Source organism: Carlito syrichta, unplaced genomic scaffold (genome assembly GCF_000164805.1).
Source record: "Carlito syrichta isolate Samal-C Ts95f unplaced genomic scaffold, Tarsius_syrichta-2.0.1 Scaffold303328, whole genome shotgun sequence".
NCBI lineage: Eukaryota > Metazoa > Chordata > Mammalia > Primates > Tarsiidae > Carlito > Carlito syrichta.
This window is the reverse complement of record NW_007247424.1, coordinates 165,532-189,077: the sequence shown is the minus strand read 5'-3', so window position 1 is coordinate 189,077 and position 23,546 is coordinate 165,532. Positions and strand designations below refer to the sequence as shown.

At 37.3% G+C, this 23,546-nt stretch overlaps 1 protein-coding gene across 5 annotated transcripts in view; it reads right to left on the bottom strand.

Moving 5' to 3' along the window:
- The window catches only part of GABPB1 (GA binding protein transcription factor beta subunit 1), a 67,457-nt gene that overhangs the window by 18,935 nt on the left and 24,976 nt on the right, over positions 1 to 23,546 (bottom strand). For 3 of the 5 annotated variants that reach the window (XM_008058398.2, XM_021712501.1, XM_021712502.1), the window contains exons 2-6: positions 13,093 to 13,200; positions 7,892 to 8,059; positions 5,705 to 5,899; positions 4,272 to 4,383; positions 3,794 to 3,907 (exon numbers count right to left, since the gene is read on the bottom strand). In XM_008058398.2, the coding sequence (XP_008056589.1) occupies positions 3,794 to 3,907; positions 4,272 to 4,383; positions 5,705 to 5,899; positions 7,892 to 8,059; positions 13,093 to 13,200 (697 nt within the window). Of the gene's footprint in view, positions 1 to 3,793; positions 3,908 to 4,235; positions 4,384 to 5,704; positions 5,900 to 7,891; positions 8,060 to 13,092; positions 13,201 to 23,546 lie in introns of all 5 variants that reach the window. The other 2 variants (XM_008058399.2, XM_021712503.1) reach the window with 2 other exon arrangements.

Here is a 23,546-nt window from a genome sequence, read left to right as displayed (position 1 = left end):
GGCTGCGGTGGCCGGGAGCGGCCACTGCACTCCAGTCTGGACGACAGAGTGAGACTCCAACTCAAAAAAAAAACAACAAAAAAAAGATACATGTGCAAACTGAGCTTTGAGAATGTATTCCTGTATTTGATTACATACTTCAGCTGTTGGCAACATACTTACCTGAATTTTTACTTAATTCAAGCTCTTAAAATATCTTCAAAAAACTCCACTATGATGTAGCATTGAAATGAAAAATTATTCTCATAGAAGATTCTAAGTCACATGCAATAAAAGTCCATTGAAATTACTGATTCTTTCAGACTAGACCATAACATTTTCAAAGGTAGAAAAAGTTAGAGAAATTGATGTGGCCACTTCATGGAGCCAAATGCTTACTGAGTTATATTATTTAAGTAAGTCAGATGCTTACTAAGTTAATTCTAAATATCAGAATTTCTGGCTGACTTTCAAGAAAGGCCATTTCATTTTCAGAGATACGTAATTTAATTAAAGGAGAAAAATTGCAGCCAGGTTCGGTGGCTCAATCTGTAATCCCAGCACTTTGGGAAGCTAAGGTGAGTAGTTTGCATGAGCCCACGGGTTCGAGACCAGCCCAGGTAACTTGGTGAGACCTTGTCTCTACAATAAATCAAAAATTAACCAGGCGTCATAGCACGTTCCAGCTACTTGGAAGGCTGGGGTGGAAGGATTGCCTGCGCCCAGCAGGTTGAGGCTGCAGTGGCTGTGAGCAAGCCATTGCACTCCAGCCTGGGCGACGGAGTGAGACTCCAACTCAAAAAAATGAAGAAGAAAAATTGCAAGTTTAACCAAATATAAACTAGCAATGAACTCCGTTTTCTTTGATATGCTTCTTCTGCAATTACAAGAGTGCTAAAGAAATCAGACAAAGGTTATAAAAGTCACATATCAATATGATGATGTACGTAACAGCTCATGGCCAAAAGTGATTCAGGAAAATCTTAAGGCTCTCAAATGTAAAGATTTAGATTCAAAGTTTGATTATGATTCTAAAGAAGATAGAGCATGGATAAATGTTTATCATCACTAGTTAAGAAAAGGAAGAAAAAAAAGAAGAGAAAATAAAAAGGTAGGGTCTCCCCCACACCCCTAGTCAGAAGAAATCCAGTAATATCTACCTTAAAGCTTTTCGGTGATGATTAAATGAGATCATAAATAAAACAAAGACCATTTAACACAGGGCCTAGCACAAGAGTAAGCATTTAATGAACTGTTATTTTTATTATAACTGATCAAATGTTGAAAAAAATACTAATTTAAAGAATGAATGACAACAAATTGTTCTTTACTTTTATAAGCATTGATTCAAATATAATTGCTTACACTATAGTAAGAAGATTGTTTTCTTGGAATGTATTTAATTTTGGTTTGGGATTGAGATTATGCCCAGCAGAAGAGTGTGGGGCAAGGGCAGGGGCCATCTGCGACTTAGTTCTAAGCTGGTTATAGTCACGTACCCAGTGTTGCTAGATTCTGTGTGTTTTTTGTTTTGTTTTGTTTTGTTTTTTATTTAAAGAGGTGTATCCTGAGCCAACGAGTGGAGTGCCGTGGCGTGATCAAGGCTTACCCCAGCCCTGACCTCCTAAGCTCAGGTGATCCTTCCACCTCAGTCTCTTGAGTAGTTGGGACTATAGGCATGCACCACCATGCCCAGATAAATCTTTTGAATTTTTGTAGATATGAGGTCTCACTATGTTGCCTAGGCTGGTCTCAAACTCCTGGGCTCAAGCAATTCTCCTGCTTTGGCCTCCCAAAGTGCTAGAATTACAGGCATAGGCTACTGTGCTCGGCCTATTTTCTTGGAATTTAAAAAATTTCCTAATTAAAAAAATACTTTGGGGGAGCACAAAACATTAATAAGAGTACCTGATCTCAAACCAGACAAGTGGGGACAAAAGGTAGGTCCAAACTTTACCTGTACGATGATGACTTGTATACCTGATCCTGAATTGTACCCCACAGCTTTAAAATAAAATAAATTTTAAAAACCCAAAAACTATACTTCCATAATCATTACAGCACAAAGTATTTTAGTTACACATAAAGGTAAGCTTTGTCTAAATCATCTATTCATTAATATAACATATCATCATTTAACAACAGTAACCCTTTATATATTTTTTTGAAATTTTTTTTTTTTTGAGTTGGAGTCTCACTCTGTTGCCCAGGCTGGAGTGCAGTAGCACGTTCACGGCCACTGTAGTCTCAACCTGCTAATCTCAGGTGATCCTTCCGGCTCATCCTTCCAAGTAGCTGGAACTACAGGCACGTGCCACCACGCCAAGCTAATTTCTTTTTTTGATTTATTGTAGAGATGAGGTCTCACCAAGTTGCCTGGGCTGGTCTTGAACTTGTGGGCTCAGAAAATCCTCTCACCTCAGCCTCCCAAAGTGCTGGGATTATAAGCGTGAGTCACCCCACTCAGCCCAGATAACCCTTTAATGATGGTTTCTGTATACTATTTCCTAGCTCTAACAGTTATTTAGATTTCATAACATTCTAACAGAACTGCTAAAACTTTAAAATTTATGAAAAAGAGAGTAAGCTATTTAGACAAAAATTCACAAACTGGTAAAACAAGGGCCAAATTTGATATAAGGACATGTTTTCTGTAAGTTACACAAGTTTTTTTTTTTTCAATTTCAATTAGTTGCCAAGATTTAATATTCTTTTCAAATCCAGATTTTCAGCTTCCTATAAAAACCAGAATTCTGCATTTTTGGGCTAAACCAATTTATAAGTTCCATATACTAATTTATGATTTTGCCTGAAACTTCTACTTCCTTAAAATATATAAAACAAGCCGGGCTCGGTGGCTCAGCCTGTAATCCCACACCTTTGGGAGGCTGAGGTGAGTGGATTGCCTGAGCCCGCGGGTTCGAGACCCACCTGGGCAACTTGGTGAGACCTCATCTCTACAATAAATTAAAAAAAAAATCAGCCGGGCACGGTAGCGCATGCCTGTAATTCCAGCTACTTGGAAGGCTGAGGCGGAAGGATCTCAGGAGCCCAGCAGGTGGAGGCTGCAGTGGGTGGGAGTGGCCACTGCACTTCAGTCTGGGTGACAGAGTGAGACTCTAACTCAAAAAATAAAATTAAAATTAAAATTAAATAAAATAAAACACATAAAACAGTTGTCACCTAATTGACTTGGGACAACTTGCTCAAGGCATCTTGGGTTTGTGTTTTTCCCCAGGCCGTGGTCAGTCATATTGGCTCAGAATAAACCTCTTTAAATATAAAAAAAACAAGCAGCGCAGAGTGGCTCATGCCTATAATCCCAGCACTTTGGGAGGCCAAGGTGAGAGGACTGCCTGAGCCCACGGGTTCGAGACCAGCCTGGGCAACTTGGTAAGACCTCATCTCTACAATAAAATACAAAACATACAATATAATATAAAAAAATTAGCCGGATGTGATGGCATGCATCTGTAGTTCCAGCTACTTGGAAGGCTGAGGAGGAAGGATTGCCTAAGCCCAGCAGATCGAGGCTGTGGTGGCCATGAGCATGCCACTGTACTCTAGCCTGGGCAACAGAGTGAGACTCCAACTCAAAAAAATACATTAAAAAAATCAAAAAAACACAGAATCTAGCAACACTAGGTTCATGACTATAATCAAATAGAGCTGAGTTGCAGACGTCCCCTGCCCCACACTCTTCTGCTGGGCATAATCTCAAACCTGTACACTTTAATGTTTTATTACCTTCCTGGCTTTTGTGAGTATTTGAGTATGCAACTTTTAATGTACATATTTGACCTGTTTTTCTAACCTGGAGTTTCCGAAGAATTGGACAATGGCGCCGAGGCTTCAGCTAAGGCAGCTAATGTAGCTAATACTGATGTTGAAGAGTTTCCAAACTGAACAGCAGATACACCCGTTTCATCTGTAAGAAAAAAGAAAATAGATTTGAATTTCTAAGGAGCTTAATCCTATGTGTATTTCTGGTATTCTATTTATCTTATTCAACTCTTAAATGAAGCTTGGATAGCGTTAGTTTTTGAAAGGTAATGTGGTAGTATATTTTGCAATATTACCTTTCTTTAGATTGTTTTCTCTCACAAAAATTTGTGGGGTTTTTTTGCCAATTATATCAAAGAAAACCAAAGTGGCTAATATAATCTTACCCTTATTCTCCAACAGTCCTTTCTTAAAAGGATGAATACCTACTAAAGCATAAAATCCCAACAGCTATCCTATGTGCATCTCAATACCTGTTGCCTTGGATGAATTTTCTGAAGATACCAGACCTGTTAGGTTCACCACCCCGCCAGGTCCGATGATAAACTGTGGTGTTGCAGCATGTATCGTCACAGTGTCAGGACTCTCTGGGTTTGTGTTGATTTGGTTCTGCATAGCAATCTAGGGGACAAATCACCACAATGCTTTCAGAATTATAACCAGAACATACAGCAAAAATTCTCCATATAATACAATCACACATATAAAGGAACATTCTCTAGGAGGAATCATATAATACACATGGAAATATCTGTCTATGGTCCACTGAGAGTATAGTAATAAATCATAGGTTAGTATTTATATCCCAAGTCTTGCTCTTAGGTAAAGCAGCAAAATTCTGTGAGAGGAGATATGGGTATCTAAAAGGCTTTCACAGAACACAGAAAAACTGGACATTAAGTGGGGCGTGGCCACTTGTAATCCCAGCCACTTAGGAGGCTGAGGTGGGAGGATTGCTTGAGCCCAGGAGTTCAAGACCAGCCTGGGCAACACAGTGAGACCAAAAAAAAAAACTATCTATATATCTATGTATAGATAGATATATAGAGATATTTATATGTAGATTTTTAAATGTCTATTTATAGGTAGATATTCTGCCCTGTATCTATAGGAATTTAATTATTTCTTGTACTATATTCATCAATATATTACACCACATATATAAAGCATGATCTTCCCAATTGTTCACCATCTTCAACCCCAACCCCCAAACTGCACTCTTAAGAGTAAAAGAGTGAGAAGAGACATAGTAAAACTCATTTTTCTGAACATAAAACATCCTTTAAGTAACTACCGAAAGTTCAGAAGAGTCAGATGGTCTAAGAGAAGAAGTGTTCTACTGGAAAAGGGAACAAGAAGATAGGCAAAAAGAGACAGTAAGGAAAGAAGATAATTTACATCATGTCATCCAGCCAAAGAATAGAGAAGTAATGTTGGTTACTAGAAAAACATGTCCAAAAGCTAGTAACAACTATGTCCACAACAGATTTTTTTGAGAATGTTGAAAAATAAGAGTAACAAATCAGAATGACTAAAGACTGCATCATTTACTCAAGGGACATTATTATGGTTGCTAAAATTGCTTTTTAATTTTTAAGTTTTATAAAGTAACTTATAATAGACTTCGAAAAACCATATAATATCCAAAAATGCAACAAAAATATTGATAGAATAAAATATCTAGAAAAGGAATTCAGGAACTTAAAACACAGAAAGTAATCACCTTATCTAATCTTACGTTACATGAAAAGACTGTGGTCTTACAATCAGGACCATGAACATAATGAACAAAGAGGAAGTGAAAGAGAAAAAGGCCTGTCCAAAATAACTAAGTGCAAAATGAAAAACTACAAGCTATATAGTTTAAATTATCCATAAGACAGAGATCTAGCTATTTATAAAGCTTCCTTTTCTTTTTCTCAAATTAAAAGCCAAAAGTTACCTGTAATATCTCTGCTAAATCTTCATTCCCATTGTCTATTGAAATATCAAATGCAGTTTTACAAAATTTACTTTGCGTGTGTACATCAGCACCATATTTGATTAAAAGTTCCACCACCTCTTGATGATTATGTTCTGTGGCCCAATGCAGAGCTGTCATCTTTAACATGTCTTTTGCGTTGACATCAGCACCATGCTACAAAAATATTTCAAAATAAGGGATTATCAAAATATGAAATGCTGTATAAAGAACTCTTGATGTGAAAATACCAGTCCCTTTACTTTAAAGGACAAATAATATGATCAGAACTTTACTTTTTGTGTTAAATACATGTTTTGCCAATTACTACTCATCTGTCATTTAAATATTTTTTCTATCATGTTGACTTTCCTAATTGCTTTCCTTCCCATTTCTTAGGCATGAGGCAATTTTTGTCAGTCACACAGCTATGGACATGAAGGGCTTTTTTTTTTTTTGAGTTGGAGTCTCAGTCGGTCGCCCAGACTGGAGTGCAGTGGCCGCTCCCGGCCACCGCAGCCTTGACCTGCTGGGCTCCGGCGATCCTTCCGCCTCAGCCTTCCAAGTAGCCGGAATTACAGGCATGCGCTACCACGCCCGGCTGATTTTTTTGATTTATTGTAGAGATGAGGTCTCGCTGCCCAGAGCGGGTCTCGAACCCACGCGCTCAGGCAATCCACTCACCTCAGCCTCCCAAAGGCACGAGATTACAGGGTGAGCCACCGAGCCTAGCTCTTTTTTTTTTTTGAGTTAGAGTCTCACTCTGTTGCCTAGACTGGAGTGCAGTAGCATGCTTCTGACCACCGCAGCCTCGACAAACTGGGCTCTGGCAATCCTTCCACCTCAGCCTTCCAAGTAGCTGGGAACTACAGGTGTGCGCTATCACGCCCGGTTAATTTTTTATTTATTGTAGAGATGAGGTCTTGCCAAGTTGCCCGGGTGGGTCTCGAACCCGCGGGCTCAGGCAATCCACTCGCCTCGGCCTCCCAAAGTGCTGGGATTACAGGCTGAGCCACCGAGCCGGCAACATGAAGGGCTTTAATGCTGTATGGGAGTTGGTCCCCTATTCCCTCATTTACACAAAAATATTTTTTGCTTACAAAACCAGTACAACGTAAGGAATTAAAAGGAAGCTATCGAGAGGTATATTGTCCAAAGATAGCCAACAGACACATGTAGCTATTAAGCACTTGAAATGTGGGTAGGCTGGGTGTGGTGGCACACGTGATTCCCAGCACTTTGGGAGGTCAAGGTAGGAGGACTGCTTAAGCCCAGGAGTTTGAGATCAACCTTGGCAACATAGAGAGACCTCATCTCTACAAAAAAATTAAAAAACTAGCCAGGTCCCAGCTACTTGAGAGGCTGAGGTGAAAGGATTGCTTGAGCCTAGGAAGCTGAGACTGCAGTGAGCCACGATCATGCCACCACACTCCAGCCTGAGCAACAAAAGAGAGATGTGCTGTATGTATAGACATGGGAGTTCAAAGACTTAATACCAAAATACAGAATGTACAATTTCTAATTAATAATTTTATATTGATTTCATGTTGAAATGATGATCTCTCTAAATACTGGGCTAAATAAAATATAATATTAAAATTACGTTTTACTTTTAAAAAATGTAGCTAATAGAATAGGTGGAATTACATACAGTATATGTGATTTGCATTTATGGTTTACATTATATTTCTTTTGGATAGGCTGATCTAGAAGCCATAATAAAAAGGATCTAGAATAATGTCTATCACCCAGAATGTTTCATAATTCTCCATATCACTTTTTGGTATTTAGTCATTAAAGACAACCCCTATTTATATTATTTGTTAATCCCCCAAGCCTAGTGTTCCCTTCCATGAGCATTTTTATTGTATTAAGGCAAAGCTGTAGTCCCTCACCATAGGTAGACCAAGATCTAAGAAATAAATTAATTAATTAATTAAGTCAGAAATAAATCTGACTTAACTGAGAATATACTAAAAAAATTTTTAGTCTCTCAGGAATTAAAACTTTAAGATAATTTTCATTTAATGGGCTTATATACACAAAAAATGAGATACCACAGGTAAACCCTAAGTAAGTATTCAATAAAACTAGTTTGTATTGTCTTAAAAAACCATAAAGGTTTTCGGGCTTACTTTCAAAAGCAAAGTGCAAAAAGAGAACACATACCTTAAGCAAAACCTCTACTATGCTGGCATGGCCCTCAGAAGCTGCCATGTGTAACGGTGTTCGATCCACTTTGGTTCTGGCATCCCTACTTACACCAGCTCGAAGCAGTACTTCTGTAGTGGAGTAATGACCATACTGTGCTGCCAGATGAAGTGGAGAAGTTCCCAGCTGTAACACAAGGTTTAAAAATCCACAAGGATAGTTATTATCCATACACTTCTACTATGTACTATTTTACCTTTTTGTTCACACAGTTAACAGATTATATTATCTATTTACATAGTAACTCAAAATTCAAAAGAAATGACTTGTGCTTATTTCATCCTCTTCATAAGGCCTTCATGAATTTCCAAACACTTCTCAGTGAAGAAGAAAAGCCAAAATTTCCTTTATTACAAACTTACATTCTTCATTTTTTATAAGATAAGGAGTCTAAGTAAAATTAATTTCAATAGAAATTAAAGATAATTTCTAAGTATTGAAATATTCTCCTCATACCAATCACACAAAACTTGCCAAATTAACTTCTTTTCACCTACAAAATTCATATCAAATAAATTAAATAGTGTACCTTTTTACATTAAGTGAAAAAAAATTTGGAGGACTTAAAAAATTAATTTACTAAAGCACCTCAGTGATCTTTTTAAAAGATTATTTTTCTAAGGAAAAATCGGAGGTTCACCTGCCAATGGTAGGTCAGGACAGAACCAAGACAGAGCTCAATTCTCCTGAAATTGATTCCATGCAGTCTAACCAATACATCAACATCTACAATGTACAGAGGAAGTACTAAAATGTGAGTGAAGGAAGAGCCTTAGAGGCATAACTCTGAGTAGGTGAAACAGTTAAGTCATAGCACATGAATTTATAGGCACAGAAAATCCCTACAATTCTCTGATTACCAAGTCACCAATATTCCAAAGAACTAAGACATTTCACTAACGCACAAAATTTACTAAGACCACCACTGTAACTAGTAACAGGAACTAAAGTTTTTAAAGTACTTTCCATGAAACACACTATCCTAAAACTTTTATACATATTATCTCATTTAATCTCTTCCTATCATAGCTACTATTACTTTCCTCATCTGGCAGTAAAAGAATCTAAGTCACAAAGAGGTTACTGATTTGTCTGAGGTCACACAACAAGAATTATAATACAAACCTAGGCATGTGCTCTTACCACATGGCAAAAATGGAAATTCTTTACTTTGGGAATAATTGTTTTATTACTAATATAATTTTTTAAAAATTAGAGACAAGGTCTTGCTACACTGCTCAGGCTGAAGTGCAGTAGCTATTCACAGGCACAATGATCGAGCACTACAACTTGGAACTCTTGGGCTCAAGCGATATTCCTGCCTCAATCGCCTCAGTCTCTGGAGCAGGTGGGACTACAGGCACAGGCCATAACACCTGACTAAAACTTTGCATTTTTTTTAAATTATAAAGATGTGGGGTACAATTCAGGGTTAGGTATACAAACGTTGATTATGCAGGTACCCTTGTTAATGAGGTATGTCCCTCTCTCCCCTAAAACTTTGCATTTTAAAGACATAACTCTAGCAGATTCAAAAAAGATTCTTAAACAATCCTTTCTTTCTCCATGTTTTGTCATATTTGTCTATAGCTGGCCTTTTTTTCTACACTCTTAAATTCTAAATTTTTTAAATTATATGGTGACAGGGTCTCACTCTGTTGCTCAAACTGGAGTTACAGTGGCGGGATCCAGCACACCTTTGCCTTACCCTCCTGGGCTCACGTGATCTTTCTACCTCAGTCTTCCAAGGGCTGGGACTACAGGCATGCACCGCCACATCCAGTTAAAATTTTTTTTTTAGTATTTTTTGTAGAGGCTTTGTTGCCCAGGCTGGTCTCGAACTTGTGTGCTCAAGTAATCCTCCTGCCTTGGCCTCCCCCAAAGTGCTAGAATTACAGGTATGAGCCACCATGCCCAGAAATTCTAATATTGAATGAAAGTATCTCAATAGCCCATTCAGCAACCAGGAGTTTTGTTCATTGTGACATTAGGGTCTACTATTTATTCCCCCCTCTGAGACCTTCTCTTTTTGGTTGTTAAAAGAAAAATAAGGCAAACATCTGTGAAATCAACACCAGAGTAGAGTAATAAAACATTTCCAGTAATTAAAACTCTTCCTACATGCCACTCCTTAATCACAAACCCCTCCCTCAGCCCCAGGGGTAATTAATATTCCGAACTTTGTAACAAAAGTTACTTTGTTTTCCTTTGTATCACTTATATATCCCTAAATAATACTTTAGTTTTTCTGTTTTGAACTTTATTTAAATAGACTTGCCTTCTTTTGCTTAACATTATGTTCATGAGATTCACCATGTTAATAAATATAAGTTTAGTTTACTAATTTTCTCTGCTCTCCAATAGTCCACTGAATGAATAAACCACAATTAATTTAAATCAATCTGCTAATGAACATCTGGGTTGTTTTCAGTTTTTTATTATAATAAATAATGCTGCTGCTAAATATAGAAGTGTCTCTCAGATACATTAGCAAGAGTTTCTCTTGGGAATATTCTGACAAGTTCAACTGTTATGTCCTAGGGTATGGACATGTTCAAATTTACTAGGTATTGCTAAACTGTCTTCCAAAATGATTACATGAATTCACACTTCCACCAGAACTATTTGACAGTTCCCACTTCACTACCTACTCAACAAGTCTTAGTACCACCTGCCTTTTTTTTTTTTTGGCTAGTCTGGTGGATATATTTCATGGTTTTACTTTGTATTTATCTAATTAGTATTGCAGCTGAGCATCTTTTCATGTTTATTGGTCATTCAAACTTTCTCTTTGGTAAAGCACCATATCAAGTCATTTGCCTAGTTTTCTATGCCTTGTATTTTTATTACTGATCCATAGGAATTCCTTGTGTATTATGAATACCAATCCTTCTTAAGATCTTTTTGTCTTAATGTACTACAGCATCACTATGATGTACTTAGATATGGATTATCTTATAAATTGATCCTGCTGAAGATCTGCTGGGCTACTAGGATCTGTGGACTGCCATCTTTCATTAGTTCTAGAAAATTCTCAGCAACTATCTATTTAAATTATTTCATCTCTATTCTCACTCTCCTTGTGAATGAATGATTAAATATATGTTAGACCTTCTCACACTATCCTTCATGACTCAGCATCTCTTTTATAATTTTTATCTATTTTTTCTGTGCTATACTCTGGATCTTTTTTTCTCATATCTTCTAGTTTACTAATTTTTTTCTTTAGTTGTTTCTAATCCATTAGTAAAATATTAACTGAAGTCCTTGTGGGCCTGTTTCTGCTGTCAGTTGTTTTAGCAGGTTATTGTTACAAGTTGTCTTGTGTTTGTATGTTTATAGTTATTTTTGACTGATCACTTTCCTGGGAATTTCATTTGTGGCTGAAGCCTGGAATGAAGGCAGGTTCCTCCAGAAAGGATATATGCATTTGCTTCTGCCAGGAACCTTAGTAATCCCTAGTCCAAAGATCAATTCAAATTCATTTCTTAGTTTATGGAGTTTTAAATTTTACTTTATTTTTTAAGTCAGGGTCTCACTCTGATGCCCAGGCTGGAGTGCAGTGGCATGATCATGGCTCACTGCAGCCTTGAACTCCTGGGCTCAGGTGATCCTCCCTCCTTAGCTTCCTAAGTAGTTAGGAATACAGTTGCATGCCACCACACCCAGCTAATTTTTTGATTTTTTTTGTAGAGATGAGGTCTTGCTATGTTGCTCAGGCTGGTTTCAAACTCCTGGGTTCAAGCAATCCTCCTGCCTTGGCCTACCAAAGTGATAGGATTACAGGCATGAGCCACCACACCTGGCCCTTTAGAGTTTTTTAAAGTACACAAAAGTTTTTACAAATTCAAGCTATAAGCGTATGCAAGGGCTGTCTTGTGATTCCAAATTCTGACTGTCAAATTTTTTCCTCTTTCCATGGTGTGCCTTAAGTCAGGTCATTTTCTTCACAAGGTATCCTAGCAACAGGTACAGGGGCAAGAGCAGGCAGGAGGAGGGAAGGGGTATCTCTGCTTTACTCTTACATTGAAGGCACAGCTCTTTGCAATTTCAGAATTTTGCAAAGGGAATCTCCTATTAGACTTCTCTCCATGAGCAGTCCCAGGTCTTTAGCCCCAGTACTGCATGCCAGTGAGATGGGAAAACCAACAGGCAAATTTTAGTTCAGCAAATGTTCTACAGGGTAAAATTAATATGGCTTCCAGCATTCACTTAGTTTTTCAGGTTGATAATCCTTTTTTTTTTTTTTTTGAGTTGGAGTCTCACTCTGTCGCCCAGACTGGAGTGTAGTGGCACGCTCCCGGCCACGGCAGCCTCGACCTGCTGGGTTCCGGCAATCCTTCCACTCAGCCTTCCAAGTAGCTGGAATTACAGGTGCGCACTACCACGCCCAGCTAGTTTTTGATTTATTGTAAAGGTGAGGTCTCACCATGTTGCCTGGGCAGGTCTTGAACCCTTGGGCTCTGGTAATCCACTCACCTCGGCTTCCCAAACTACTGGGACTACAGGCTGAGTCACCAAGCCCAGCCATAATCCTTTGCTTTCTTTCTAACTCAGTAGTGTGCTTAAGATTTTCTTTAAGATATTTGTCAGGTGCAGTGGCTCATTTCTGTAATCCCAGCACTTCAGGATTCCTAGGTGAGAGGACTGCTTGAGCCCAGGAGTTTGAGACCAGCCTAGGCAACATAGTGGGACCTTGTCTCCACAAAAAAATAAAAAAAAATTTGGTTGGGTGTGGTGGCACGCACCTGTAGTCCCAGTTACTTGGGAGGCTGAAACAGAAGGATTTCCTGAGCCCAGGAGGTTGAACTCCAATCTTTGTGTTCTTTCTGAATTATAAATTCTACATGTACTATCCATAAGATCTTTAGAGTAAATACCAAGCAGTTACATTTACTATTCATCTCACATTAGTGTACTCTGAAGTTTAAAAGAAAAACTCTTTTGTGGACAGACTATTTGGGTAAGGTTGCCCAATATAAAAGAAAATAATACAAGCCACTCCTTTTAAAAGATAGTTATGATTCTAAAAGTGCAAACAAATGTGAAAAAAATTTTTTTTACCATTTGCAATGCTCATTAAATTTTTATCTGGAAAAACTCAAAAACGAGAAGGAGGAGAAGAAAAAACCCACCACAACATTAAAATAATTCTTTACCCAGTCTGTAGTAAAAGGAGCTCCATTTGCCATCAAAATACGAACTTCATCATCTTGACCTGCTCGTGCTGCTTCTAAAAGCTTCTTTCCCAAATCTACCAGGGACATCTAAATAAAACACAGATGAACTGAACATCAAAATTTCCATTTAGATATTACAACATGACTTTTCCCCCTCTCATCTATTAATAAGTCACTTCTCAGTTATTCCTTCAAAAGATTATGGTATGGTTCATAAAACTACAGATCACACAAAAGCAGTTTATATTTGGACGCTTAGAACAGACTTTCCTTTCTCATTAAGTTTTTGCATAGAACAAAATTAGTTTGAACTCTCTAAATATAGCTGGAAAAAGATAGAAGAAGTAAGTAGCAAAGAAAAACTGATCTAAAATTTAAAACTAGCAACTAACTGTTTTACTGGAGGACGTGCGGCAATAACATTTTTCATAAAAGTAAATAAGGTACAAGATATGGTCCTCTGTTACTGATGCAGATTAATATCTACTAAACATTGTTTTTACAATAGTAAATGTGTTCAGAATTTTAAAATAAGTATTTTCTACCCTTGTACATGCAATACACATTTAAGTTCTTCCAGAAAAGGCACAATTCACATTCTATGAAAACACTGAAAAGAGAGTCTAAGAATACTATAAATAGACCATGTGTCTCAGGAAGAAGATAAAATAATACCTTGTATCTTGAATTCAAGATATCTGAAAAAGCTAATATCCCAGTCTAGGGTGTAGGGTGTGGGGTGTGTGTGTGTGTGTAGGTGTCTGTATCTTCTTGAATAAAAAATATTAAAATATGTGTCAGAAAAGAGTTATGACAGGAAAACATAGGTAAAGAAAGGTCTGAATACATCGGAGATGTTCAAATTTGAGGGATGACAGTTCTGAGGAGAAGAACATTCCCAAACCCAGGAAGACTATCCAGTTGGAAGATTATTCAATGATGTTATATAATATCCTAAGGAAAGACAAACAGAAGTCCAGGCTTGAGGGGAAGGGAAAATATGGAACACCTGAGATTTATGTAAGAAAAAAATGTACCTGGAGTGTGAATTTGTCTAAAAAAATATATATACCCTTTGAGGGTTAGGTAAGTATCCAAAGGGAACTAAGTCATAAAGAGAGTAATAATAGGTTGGTTGGTGAATGTCTATCTTGTGTAAACAGCTATTACAGGTTGAGTACCCTTAGTCCAAAAATATGAAATCTGAAACTTTTTGAGCATGAGTATTTTGGATTTGGGATATTTGGTTTGGGGATGCTGTAAGTAGTAATGCAAATATTCCAAAATCTGAAAAACATCCAAAATCTAAAACACTTCTGGTCCTAAGCATTTCAGATAAGGGGTACTCAATGTGTACTCAAGAAAAAAGAGGAGTCTATATGTGAGAAGGAAGTTGGCAAAGAGAGCTTGAAAAGGCAATGTCCGGGAGGAAGAAATAAAACACTACATAATAAAAAAGAATGTTAGGAAATCTAACAGATAATTTAAGAAAAGATGTCCATGGACATACACAGAATTATGCTAAAATCACTATATTTTATAATAGATTCTGTAAGATGGGAATAACCATGTATAGAAGGAGTAACTTGGAGCTCACATAATGATTAGCTGAGATGTACGAATCCAAAACAGGCATTTATTACAAGGCAGGATGAATTTCTTAGTGTTGTTCCATTTGCAAAGATAAAAATAATTCACATTATATCCTATGATGAAGAATAAGAAAAACAACCACATGTACTTGTACATTTGATGTAGGATTTTATTTTTAATGTGCTTTTTTGTGACACAATATTTTCACCACTTCCTTTTTTCTCCATTGTCTCACACTTTGGTAGAGTCATTGAAACCCAAAATACTCCTTAAGCCTGATAAAGGTACAAGATCTAAAAAGATTACTATTTCCTAATGAACAATTTTTCCTAGATAATATGTAGTGGCTGGATAGTAAAAATTAACATCATATTCAACAGGCAAAGAAACCGCAAAAATAATTTCCTATTAAAGGCAGAATAAGGCAGTCGGGCGCAGTGGCTCACATCTATAATCCCAGCACTCAGGGATGCAGAGGCAAGAGGATTGCCTGAGCCCAGGGGTTCGAGACTAGTCTGAGCAACATGGCGAGACCTCGTCTCTACAATAAATCATAAAATTAGTTGGGTGTGGTGGCACATGCCTGTGGTTCCAGCTACTTGGAAGGCTGGGATGGAAGGATCACCGGAGACCAGCAGGTTGAGGCTGCGATGGCTGTAAGCATGCCAGTGCACTCCAGCCTGGGTGACAGAGTGAGACTCTGACTTAAAAAACAAAACAAAAAAGGCAGAATAAGGCAAAAAACCTGATGTCTCTCCTACAGAAGTACAGTAAAATCTGACTGGCCACACCAAGAATACAGTGTCTATACTCTGGATAACCAAACTTTAATATAAATCTGGCTTTACAATATATCTTTCCAAAAATACATATTTTAAAATATGTTTTAAACAAGTAATGTAAAAACAGTTTGCATTCATTCAACATACATGCTGCCAGATGGTTTAGAGATCTAGATACCTTTTATAAATCACCAGTTTAGGGCTCTTCCCCATTTATTGAAATTGGGTTGTCTGTCTTTTTCTAATTGATTTGTAAACATCCTCATATACATTTTGGATATGAATCCTTTTCAAATATAACAAGTATTATAAATACCTCTTTCCAGAACCCTGATTTCTTGACTTCCTCTCCTGTGTTCTTTGATATCACATATTACCTTCTAAGATAGATAACCGTTGAGTCTCATAAAAATGTGAAACTTCTATATATGAAAAAAATCGAAATAAAAGACAGGAAAGAATATATTTACCACAAAAATGACTGGAAGAAACATTAATGTTTTACCTATTTAAGAGGTCTGACTAAAAATGAAAAGGGAAAAAAAAATAAGCAGCAAGAACCAAGTAAATCAGTAGTCAAATAACATGACCATACATTTTGTAAAAGAGAAAATAAAAATAATTTACAAGGGTAAAAAATGTTCAGCGTCACTAATAATCAAATTAGCATAAGGTAAATAATTTAAAAGCAACTTCTGATGAAGTCAAGGATAAGGTGAAACTGGAAATTCCATATATTGACAAATCATATATGCTGATGGCAATATAAACAAATGAGCTTCATTTGTTTAAGTCAATTTTTGAAAATTTAACAAAAGTTACAAAAAAGTCCAGGCTTATTGACCCAATAAATGATAACACTTCTGAGAATCTATTCTAATGGAAAAATATACTGAAACAGATCTATCAATAAAAATTGAATACATATATGTACACATACAAATATATAATCATGCTTATTATGTGAATAATTGAAAGGTAGGAAAAAGGTTAAATTGTTCAATCTAATAGAACAAGATGCAGTAATTTACATAATGGTTTTGAAGCTATATAATAAATTTATGCCATGTTAAGTGAAAAGATAAAAACCTTTGAATGTCAAAATATATGAATAAAGAACAAAATACTGAAAATATTAACAATGTTAGGAGAGTATGATTACAGACAAATTTTCCTCCATTTTACAAAGTTTTTGTAATGCTACCATATTACCTTCCTAATTTAAGAAGTGTATTTTAAAGGGAAAAATGACATTGTATGACTGTCAACTAAGCAAATGATGACATTAAAGTAAGTTATATACTCCTGACTCACTAGACTGGAAGAACTGAAAAAATAAAGAAAATGCAGGATATCGGGGACTTCAAAGAGTAAACTTACTGATTTGCTTATATGAATTGCAATAAAACGAAGAATTTGAAAAAAAAAATCAACTTCATCCCCAATTTTCCAGCTGTCTTAAATATTCAAAACATATCATAGTTAAGGACCTAGAATATTTAAGTTACTCGGGTTTTAAAATTCCATGAGCAATAGTTATGTAGTAGGTTAATGTAGAAAATGGACACTACTTAGAAATCAGTGGTCCTCAGTGGTAGCTGCACTGCTCCCTAGAGGGCCCTTTGTATGTTTTTTTTGTTTTGCGTTTTGTTTTTGTTTTTGTTTTTGAGTAAGCAGGAATTTATTTAGAAGACAGGAAAGCTCCTGGCAGCAGGAGGCGACTGGAAGGGTTTTCCCCCGCCTTTGTATGTTTTTGGAGGCATTTTGGGGAATAGAGGTGGGGATGCTTTTATTGTACTAGAATTTAACGGGCAAGTGCCAGGGATACAGGAGATCCAGCAAGGGAGGGAACAATCTCATAGGGTAAAAAAGTGTCACATGTTCTGGATAATTTTCAAAGATTCTATTGAATATATTTAAGACTAGAACCTAACTAACATATAAACAAGATGCGTTTTTTTCAGAGTGTTAATGTATTCCAAATATTCCAGAATGCAGCCATATTATAAATCTGTCTTGTTCAGAACTTTGCTAAGAGTTAATCATCTTGGAAAATCTTTTTTTTTTAATTTTTAAATTTCATCTTTTTCACTTCTGATATTCACATGAACTTTTTGGATAATTATGTAACCAATGTCAATTCCACTTTGGTATCCGTATCACCAATCTAAGACTGTATCAGTCAGTTTATCCAGCTATTATCTTGATAGTGACTTTAAGTACAGATGCAAGCACCTCATTCTGTCATCTAGTGTACTCTGTTCGACTATTTACATATTTTATTACACATTTTATTGTAAATTTATTTCCTATTTCTCCTTTATATTATAATCAAAATATTATACTTTTTAAAAAGTATGTAAATACTTAATGTTACTATTTTCATTCCAAGTTAGCATAAGGGGCAATGCAAAATATTAATTTATAAAAAGGCAATGGCCGGGCGCGGTGGCTCAAGCCTATAATCCCAGCACTTTGGGAGGCGAGAGGATTGCCTGTGTCCAGGGTTTGAGACCAGCCTAGGCAACTTAGTGAGACCTCATCTCTACAATAAATCAAAAACTTAGCCAGGCATGGTGGTGTGTGCCTGTGGTTCCAGCTACTTGGAAGGCTGAGGCAGAAGGATCACCTAAGCCCAGCAGGTCAAGGCTGTGGTGGCCTTGAGCGTGCCACTGCACTCCAGCCTGGGAGACATTGAAACGCCAACTCAGAAATAAATAAATAAATAAAATAAAATAAATTTAAAAGGTAGCAATGCTCTAAAAAGATTGAAAAATCAATAGAAGTGCTGGGCACAGTGGCTCATGCTTGTAATCCCAGCACTTTGGGAGGCTGAGGTAGGAGGATTGGTTGAGGGTATTTGAGACCGGCCTGGGCAACATAGCAAGATCTTATCTCTACAAAAAAATTTTTTAAAAATTAGCCAGTCATGGTGGCACATACCAGTAGTCCCAGCTACTCTGGAGACTAAGGCAGGATTGCCTGAGCCCAGGAGTTTGAGACTGTGGTGAGCTGTGATCATGCCACTGCACTCCAGAGATAAAGTACTAGATTTTTTAAAAATCACTTAAAAATTTAACAACAAAACTATGTTGCTTTTTGGATGTGGCAAATAAGTATTCTCCCAACCAAATAAAGAAGTATAATTTAATTTAATGAATTATGATGAATGTTACATCTAGTTTAATTCTACTTTCTTCTTGAGGCGAAAACCATAAAAACTCACTGTAATAAATTCCATCTTGATTTTCTTTGCTATATCTAAAAAGTTTATCACAATTTGACACAAACCATTTTTTTTCCCTCCAATTAAAATGCATTTTAATAAGACCAGCCAGGCTCAGTGGCTCAGCATGTAATCCCAGCACTTTGGGAGACCGAGGCAAGTGGATTGCCTGAGCCCGCGGGTTTGAGACCTTTCTGGGAAACTTGGCGAGCCCTCTTTTTTACAATTAAAAAAAAAAAAATTAGCCAGGCATGGTAGCATGTGCCTGTAGTTCTGGCTACTTGGGAGTCTGAGGCGGAAGGATCGCCAGAGCCCAGCAGGTCGATGCTGGGATGGCCGTGAGTGTGCCACTGCACTCCAGTCTGGGCGACAGAGTGAGACTCCAACTCAAAAAAAAAAAAAAGACCTACAAGGGAACTTCAAAATGTCTACAACTAGTGTAGCTACTTTTGCTCAAAAGTACATGCTGCAAGGGCCATCTAGTGGATAACAGGAATTACTACCAATAGTTACATTTTAAAGTTTAAAGTCTATTTTGTTTTGAATTTCTATAAAATTTATAACTCATAGATTTGTTGTGAGGATTACAGCAACTACTGCCCATGAAAACTGTTTATAAAACCATAAAGTATTAGTTCCATTTGAATGGTTACTAGCACTCTTAAATAAGAATATAAATTTAAGAAATTTTAAGAATTACAATTGTACTTAATAAGCCTTGCTTGTCTCCCATTAAACATTTAAAAATAAACTTGCCACATCATTCCTATGCTCAACATGTACAACTGTAAATACATTAAAATTCTTCTATAGTTTTCATCAAGCAGTTTTGCACTACATATATTAAAAGCCTTTAAAAGCCAGGCTCGGTGGCTCAGCCTGTAATCCTGCACCTTTGGGAGGCTGAGGTGAGTGGATTGCCTGAGCCTGCGGGTTCGAGACCCGCCTGGGCAGCGAGACCTCATCTCTACAATAAAATCAAAAAATTAGCCGGGCGTGGTAGTGCACACCTGTAATTCCAGCTACTTGGAAGGCTGAGGCGGAAGGATCGCCAGAGCCCAGCAGGTCGAGGCTGCGGTGGCGGCCACTGCACTCCAGTCTGGGCGACAGAGTGAGACTCCAACTCAAAAAAAAAGCCTTTAAAATGTTCTAGTAATCCTACTCATGTAAACTAGTCAAAAAATATATTAATAGTCATGCTACTAATGAATACGCATATGTACACTCTGAATCTACAATAAAAAATTGTTTAAAGTCATGTTATTTAAAATAGAGAAAAACAGAACAGGTCAATGACAAAAAATGATTAGAGAAGTTAAGACATATCATAATGGTATACTGTAGTCTTTTACTTATTTATTTTACTTTTTTTTTTGAGTCAGAGTCTCACTCTGCCACACAGAGTTCTCCTCATCCTTGCAACCCATTGTGCCTTTACCCCCATTACACTACTAGTTTCTTTTAAACTACATGTATTCCCAGGAAGAGACTGAGGCTTGAAAAGAGTGCAAGTAGAAGATGAAAAGGTTAGGAGTCTCCTGGAACTAGCCACTAGATGGCTTTGAATTAATCAGGGAAGCATAACTTACCTGCTTACTGCAAAGTGAAGCCAATAAACCACTTGCTGTCACAACAATGAACCATCAACATTCTACTCCCCCCACAAAAAGCATACATTTCGATCCTTTCTTCCCAAGATTTCTCACATTCATCCCTTCTTCTCCACTACCTCTAGTCTTTTATTGCCTCATACCTTAAACATCACAATGGCTTCTTAGCTGACCTAACTCTAGTTTCTCCATCCTGCTGCCAGGCAAGCCCACTAAAATACAGTCTCATTCAATCAAACATTTCTATACATGAGTCTCACACAGGACCCAACCTCAAAGAATTAACCACAGAGTAGGGGAGACATACATATTATGATATTTAATGATTTCCTTGTCCAAAATCCCAACCAATACAATTATTCTGATTAATAATTTATCACTATCTAGTAGAATTAAAGATGTACCTATTTTTGACCCAGGGATTCCACTACTAGGAAGCTACCCTATCTTCTTGTATATTCTTAAACATATAAACAAGTTGGGTGTGGTGGCTCACATCTTTAATTCCAACACTTTGGGAGGCAGAGGTGAGAGGACTGCCTGAGTCCAGGGGTTAGAGACCAGCCTGGGTAACTTGATGAGCCCTCCTCTCTACAACAAATCAAAAAATTAGCTGGGCGTGGTAGCACACACCTGTAGGTCCTGCTACTTGGAAGGCTGAGGAGGAAGAACAGCCTAGGCCAGCAGATAAAGGCTGCAGTGGCCATGAGTGTGCCACTGCTCTCCAGCCTGGGCAACAGAGTGAGATTAGGAATTTCTAAATAAATAAATACACACACACACACACACACACACACACACACACACACACGCACGCAGAAAAGGGAAAGAACATATACAAGAATGTTTTAAAAGATATTATTTGTAATTCCAAAAAAAGAAACTACAAATAACCTAAGTGTCCATCAACAGAAAAAAAATTAAATTTTCATTATAAAAATATTCAAATATAGGTCGGCACAGTGGCTCACATCTGGAATCCCAGCACTGTGGGAGGCCAAGGTGAGAGGACTGTTTGAGCCCAAGAGTTTGAGACCAGCCTGGGCAACATAGCAAGACCTAGTCTCTACAAAAAATTTTACAAAATTAGCTGGGCATAGTGGCTGAGGCGGAAGGATCAACTGAGCCCAAGAGGCCGAAGTTGTGTTAAGCTATGATCATGCCACTGCACTCCAGCCTGGGTGACAGAGATCCACAACTAAAAGAAAAAAGAAAAATTTTTTTAAATGTAAATATAGAAAAGTATATGTATACACACACATACATATATACTGTATATATATGTGTACACACACACACACACACACACACACACACACACACACACACACACACATCCCTAATATCCATCATCCAGATTCTAAATTAAAAGTTGGTCATCTTGCTTCATACTGCTCCTTTCTTTTTTTTTTTTGAGTTGGAGTCTCACTCTGTCACCCAGGCGGAGGACAGTGGCACACCTCTCAGCCACCGCAGCCCCGACCTGCTGGGCTCCAGCAATCCTTCCACCTCAGCCTTTCAAGTAGCTGGAACTATAGGCGCACACTACCATGCCCAGTAAGTTTTTGATTTATTGTAGAGATGAGGTCTCACCAAGTTGCCCAGGTGGTTCTCGAACGCACAGGCTCAGGCAATCCACTCGCCTCAGCCTCCCAAAGTGCTAGGATTACAGGCTGAGCCACCGAGCCCGGCCTCTGCTCCTTTCTTTAAAAATGTACTTTACACAGCAACCCCTCGGGTCCCCTCCCACTGTGGGAGCTTTTCTGTCTTCTCAATAAATTCTACTTTTAAAAAAATGTACTTTACAGCTTACCTACACTGCGTTTGGTTGTTTTCTAAGTCAACTTTATTCTAGGACAATTTTCTTTTCTCCCATCTACTTCACCCCTGCTTTTTCTACCTCATGACAATGATTTGTTGAAGAGAATGGCCAGTTTATCTGTATCTTACATTCTGAATTTTTCGAATTGCTTCCTCAAGGTACCATTTAATTAGTTTATCCCCCGTATGTCTTGTAAACTAAATGTTAGTCTTTAAGTTTTATTAAATTCAGATTAAAATTTTTGGACAAAAAAAATTTCAATATCAATATACTTGATATGGAATCACATCAGGAAGCACATATTTTTTGGCTTTTTTTTAGAGTTGATATCTCACTCAGTCACCCAGTACAGTGGCAAGATCATGGTTCACTGTAGCCTCGAACTCCTAGGCTCAAGTGATCCTCCAGCCTCAGTCTCTCTAGTAGCTGAGACTACAGGCATGAGGTACTGCACCTGGCTTTTTGGTTCATTTTTAATGATATGAAGATTAATAGCTAGGTTAGTGATAGCCTGGTCCTTCCACTGTAAAATTATATTGTTTTACCTTGAGACTATCTATAATCTGTCCCATGCGAATGCTCAATTCTCAATCAACCTTTTTTACCTAACAGTTTTAGCATCCATTAATGATCCTGGCCTAAATCAATTATTAGATAATAGGTTGTAACAAACTGTGACTTTCTAAGTCTTTAATTCCTCTTACATTTATTATTTGGCATTGCTCATTAACTATAATGCAAGTTCCTACTAAAAAGGCGGTTCAAATGTATACTTCTTTTTAATTATCAATTTTCAGAGTAAGGGATAATATCCACCTCCATTTGTTTTGCTTTATTTATTGTTATATATCCATTGCCCGAATAAATTTCTTTTCTTATTCTTCTGATGTTCGAATTGTCCCAATTTTGGCCAAGAAGAGCCTCTTCAATTTGGCTTTTATGTCTTTGAAAGCTTTCTTATTAATGGCACAAGATAGATATTCCAGGTTCACTGTGTATATCTCCCGCCCAGGCCTTGAATCAGCCATTTCTTCCAGCAGCCCTGGATTCCTTTGAGCAGAAGTATTTAAAGACCAAAATTGGATTATTAGATATACTCATATCTAGCAACAGAGATAAAAAAGATATATTTGGATACGAAAAATATATATATAATCATGAATTCATATTAACATTTGCAATTCAAATTAAAAATTATCACTTTTTTTTTCTTGCTTTGCTTATTTAATTTTATACTTGAATCTCTACTGGTACTTAATACATTAGCATAAAGATTTACTGGCTTTAACTGTATATCTGACAAAGCCCTAACATCTAGGATCTACAAGGAACTCAAATGCGCTGAAAGGAAAAAAACAAACAGCCCCATTATAAAGTGGGCAAAAGACATGAATAGACAC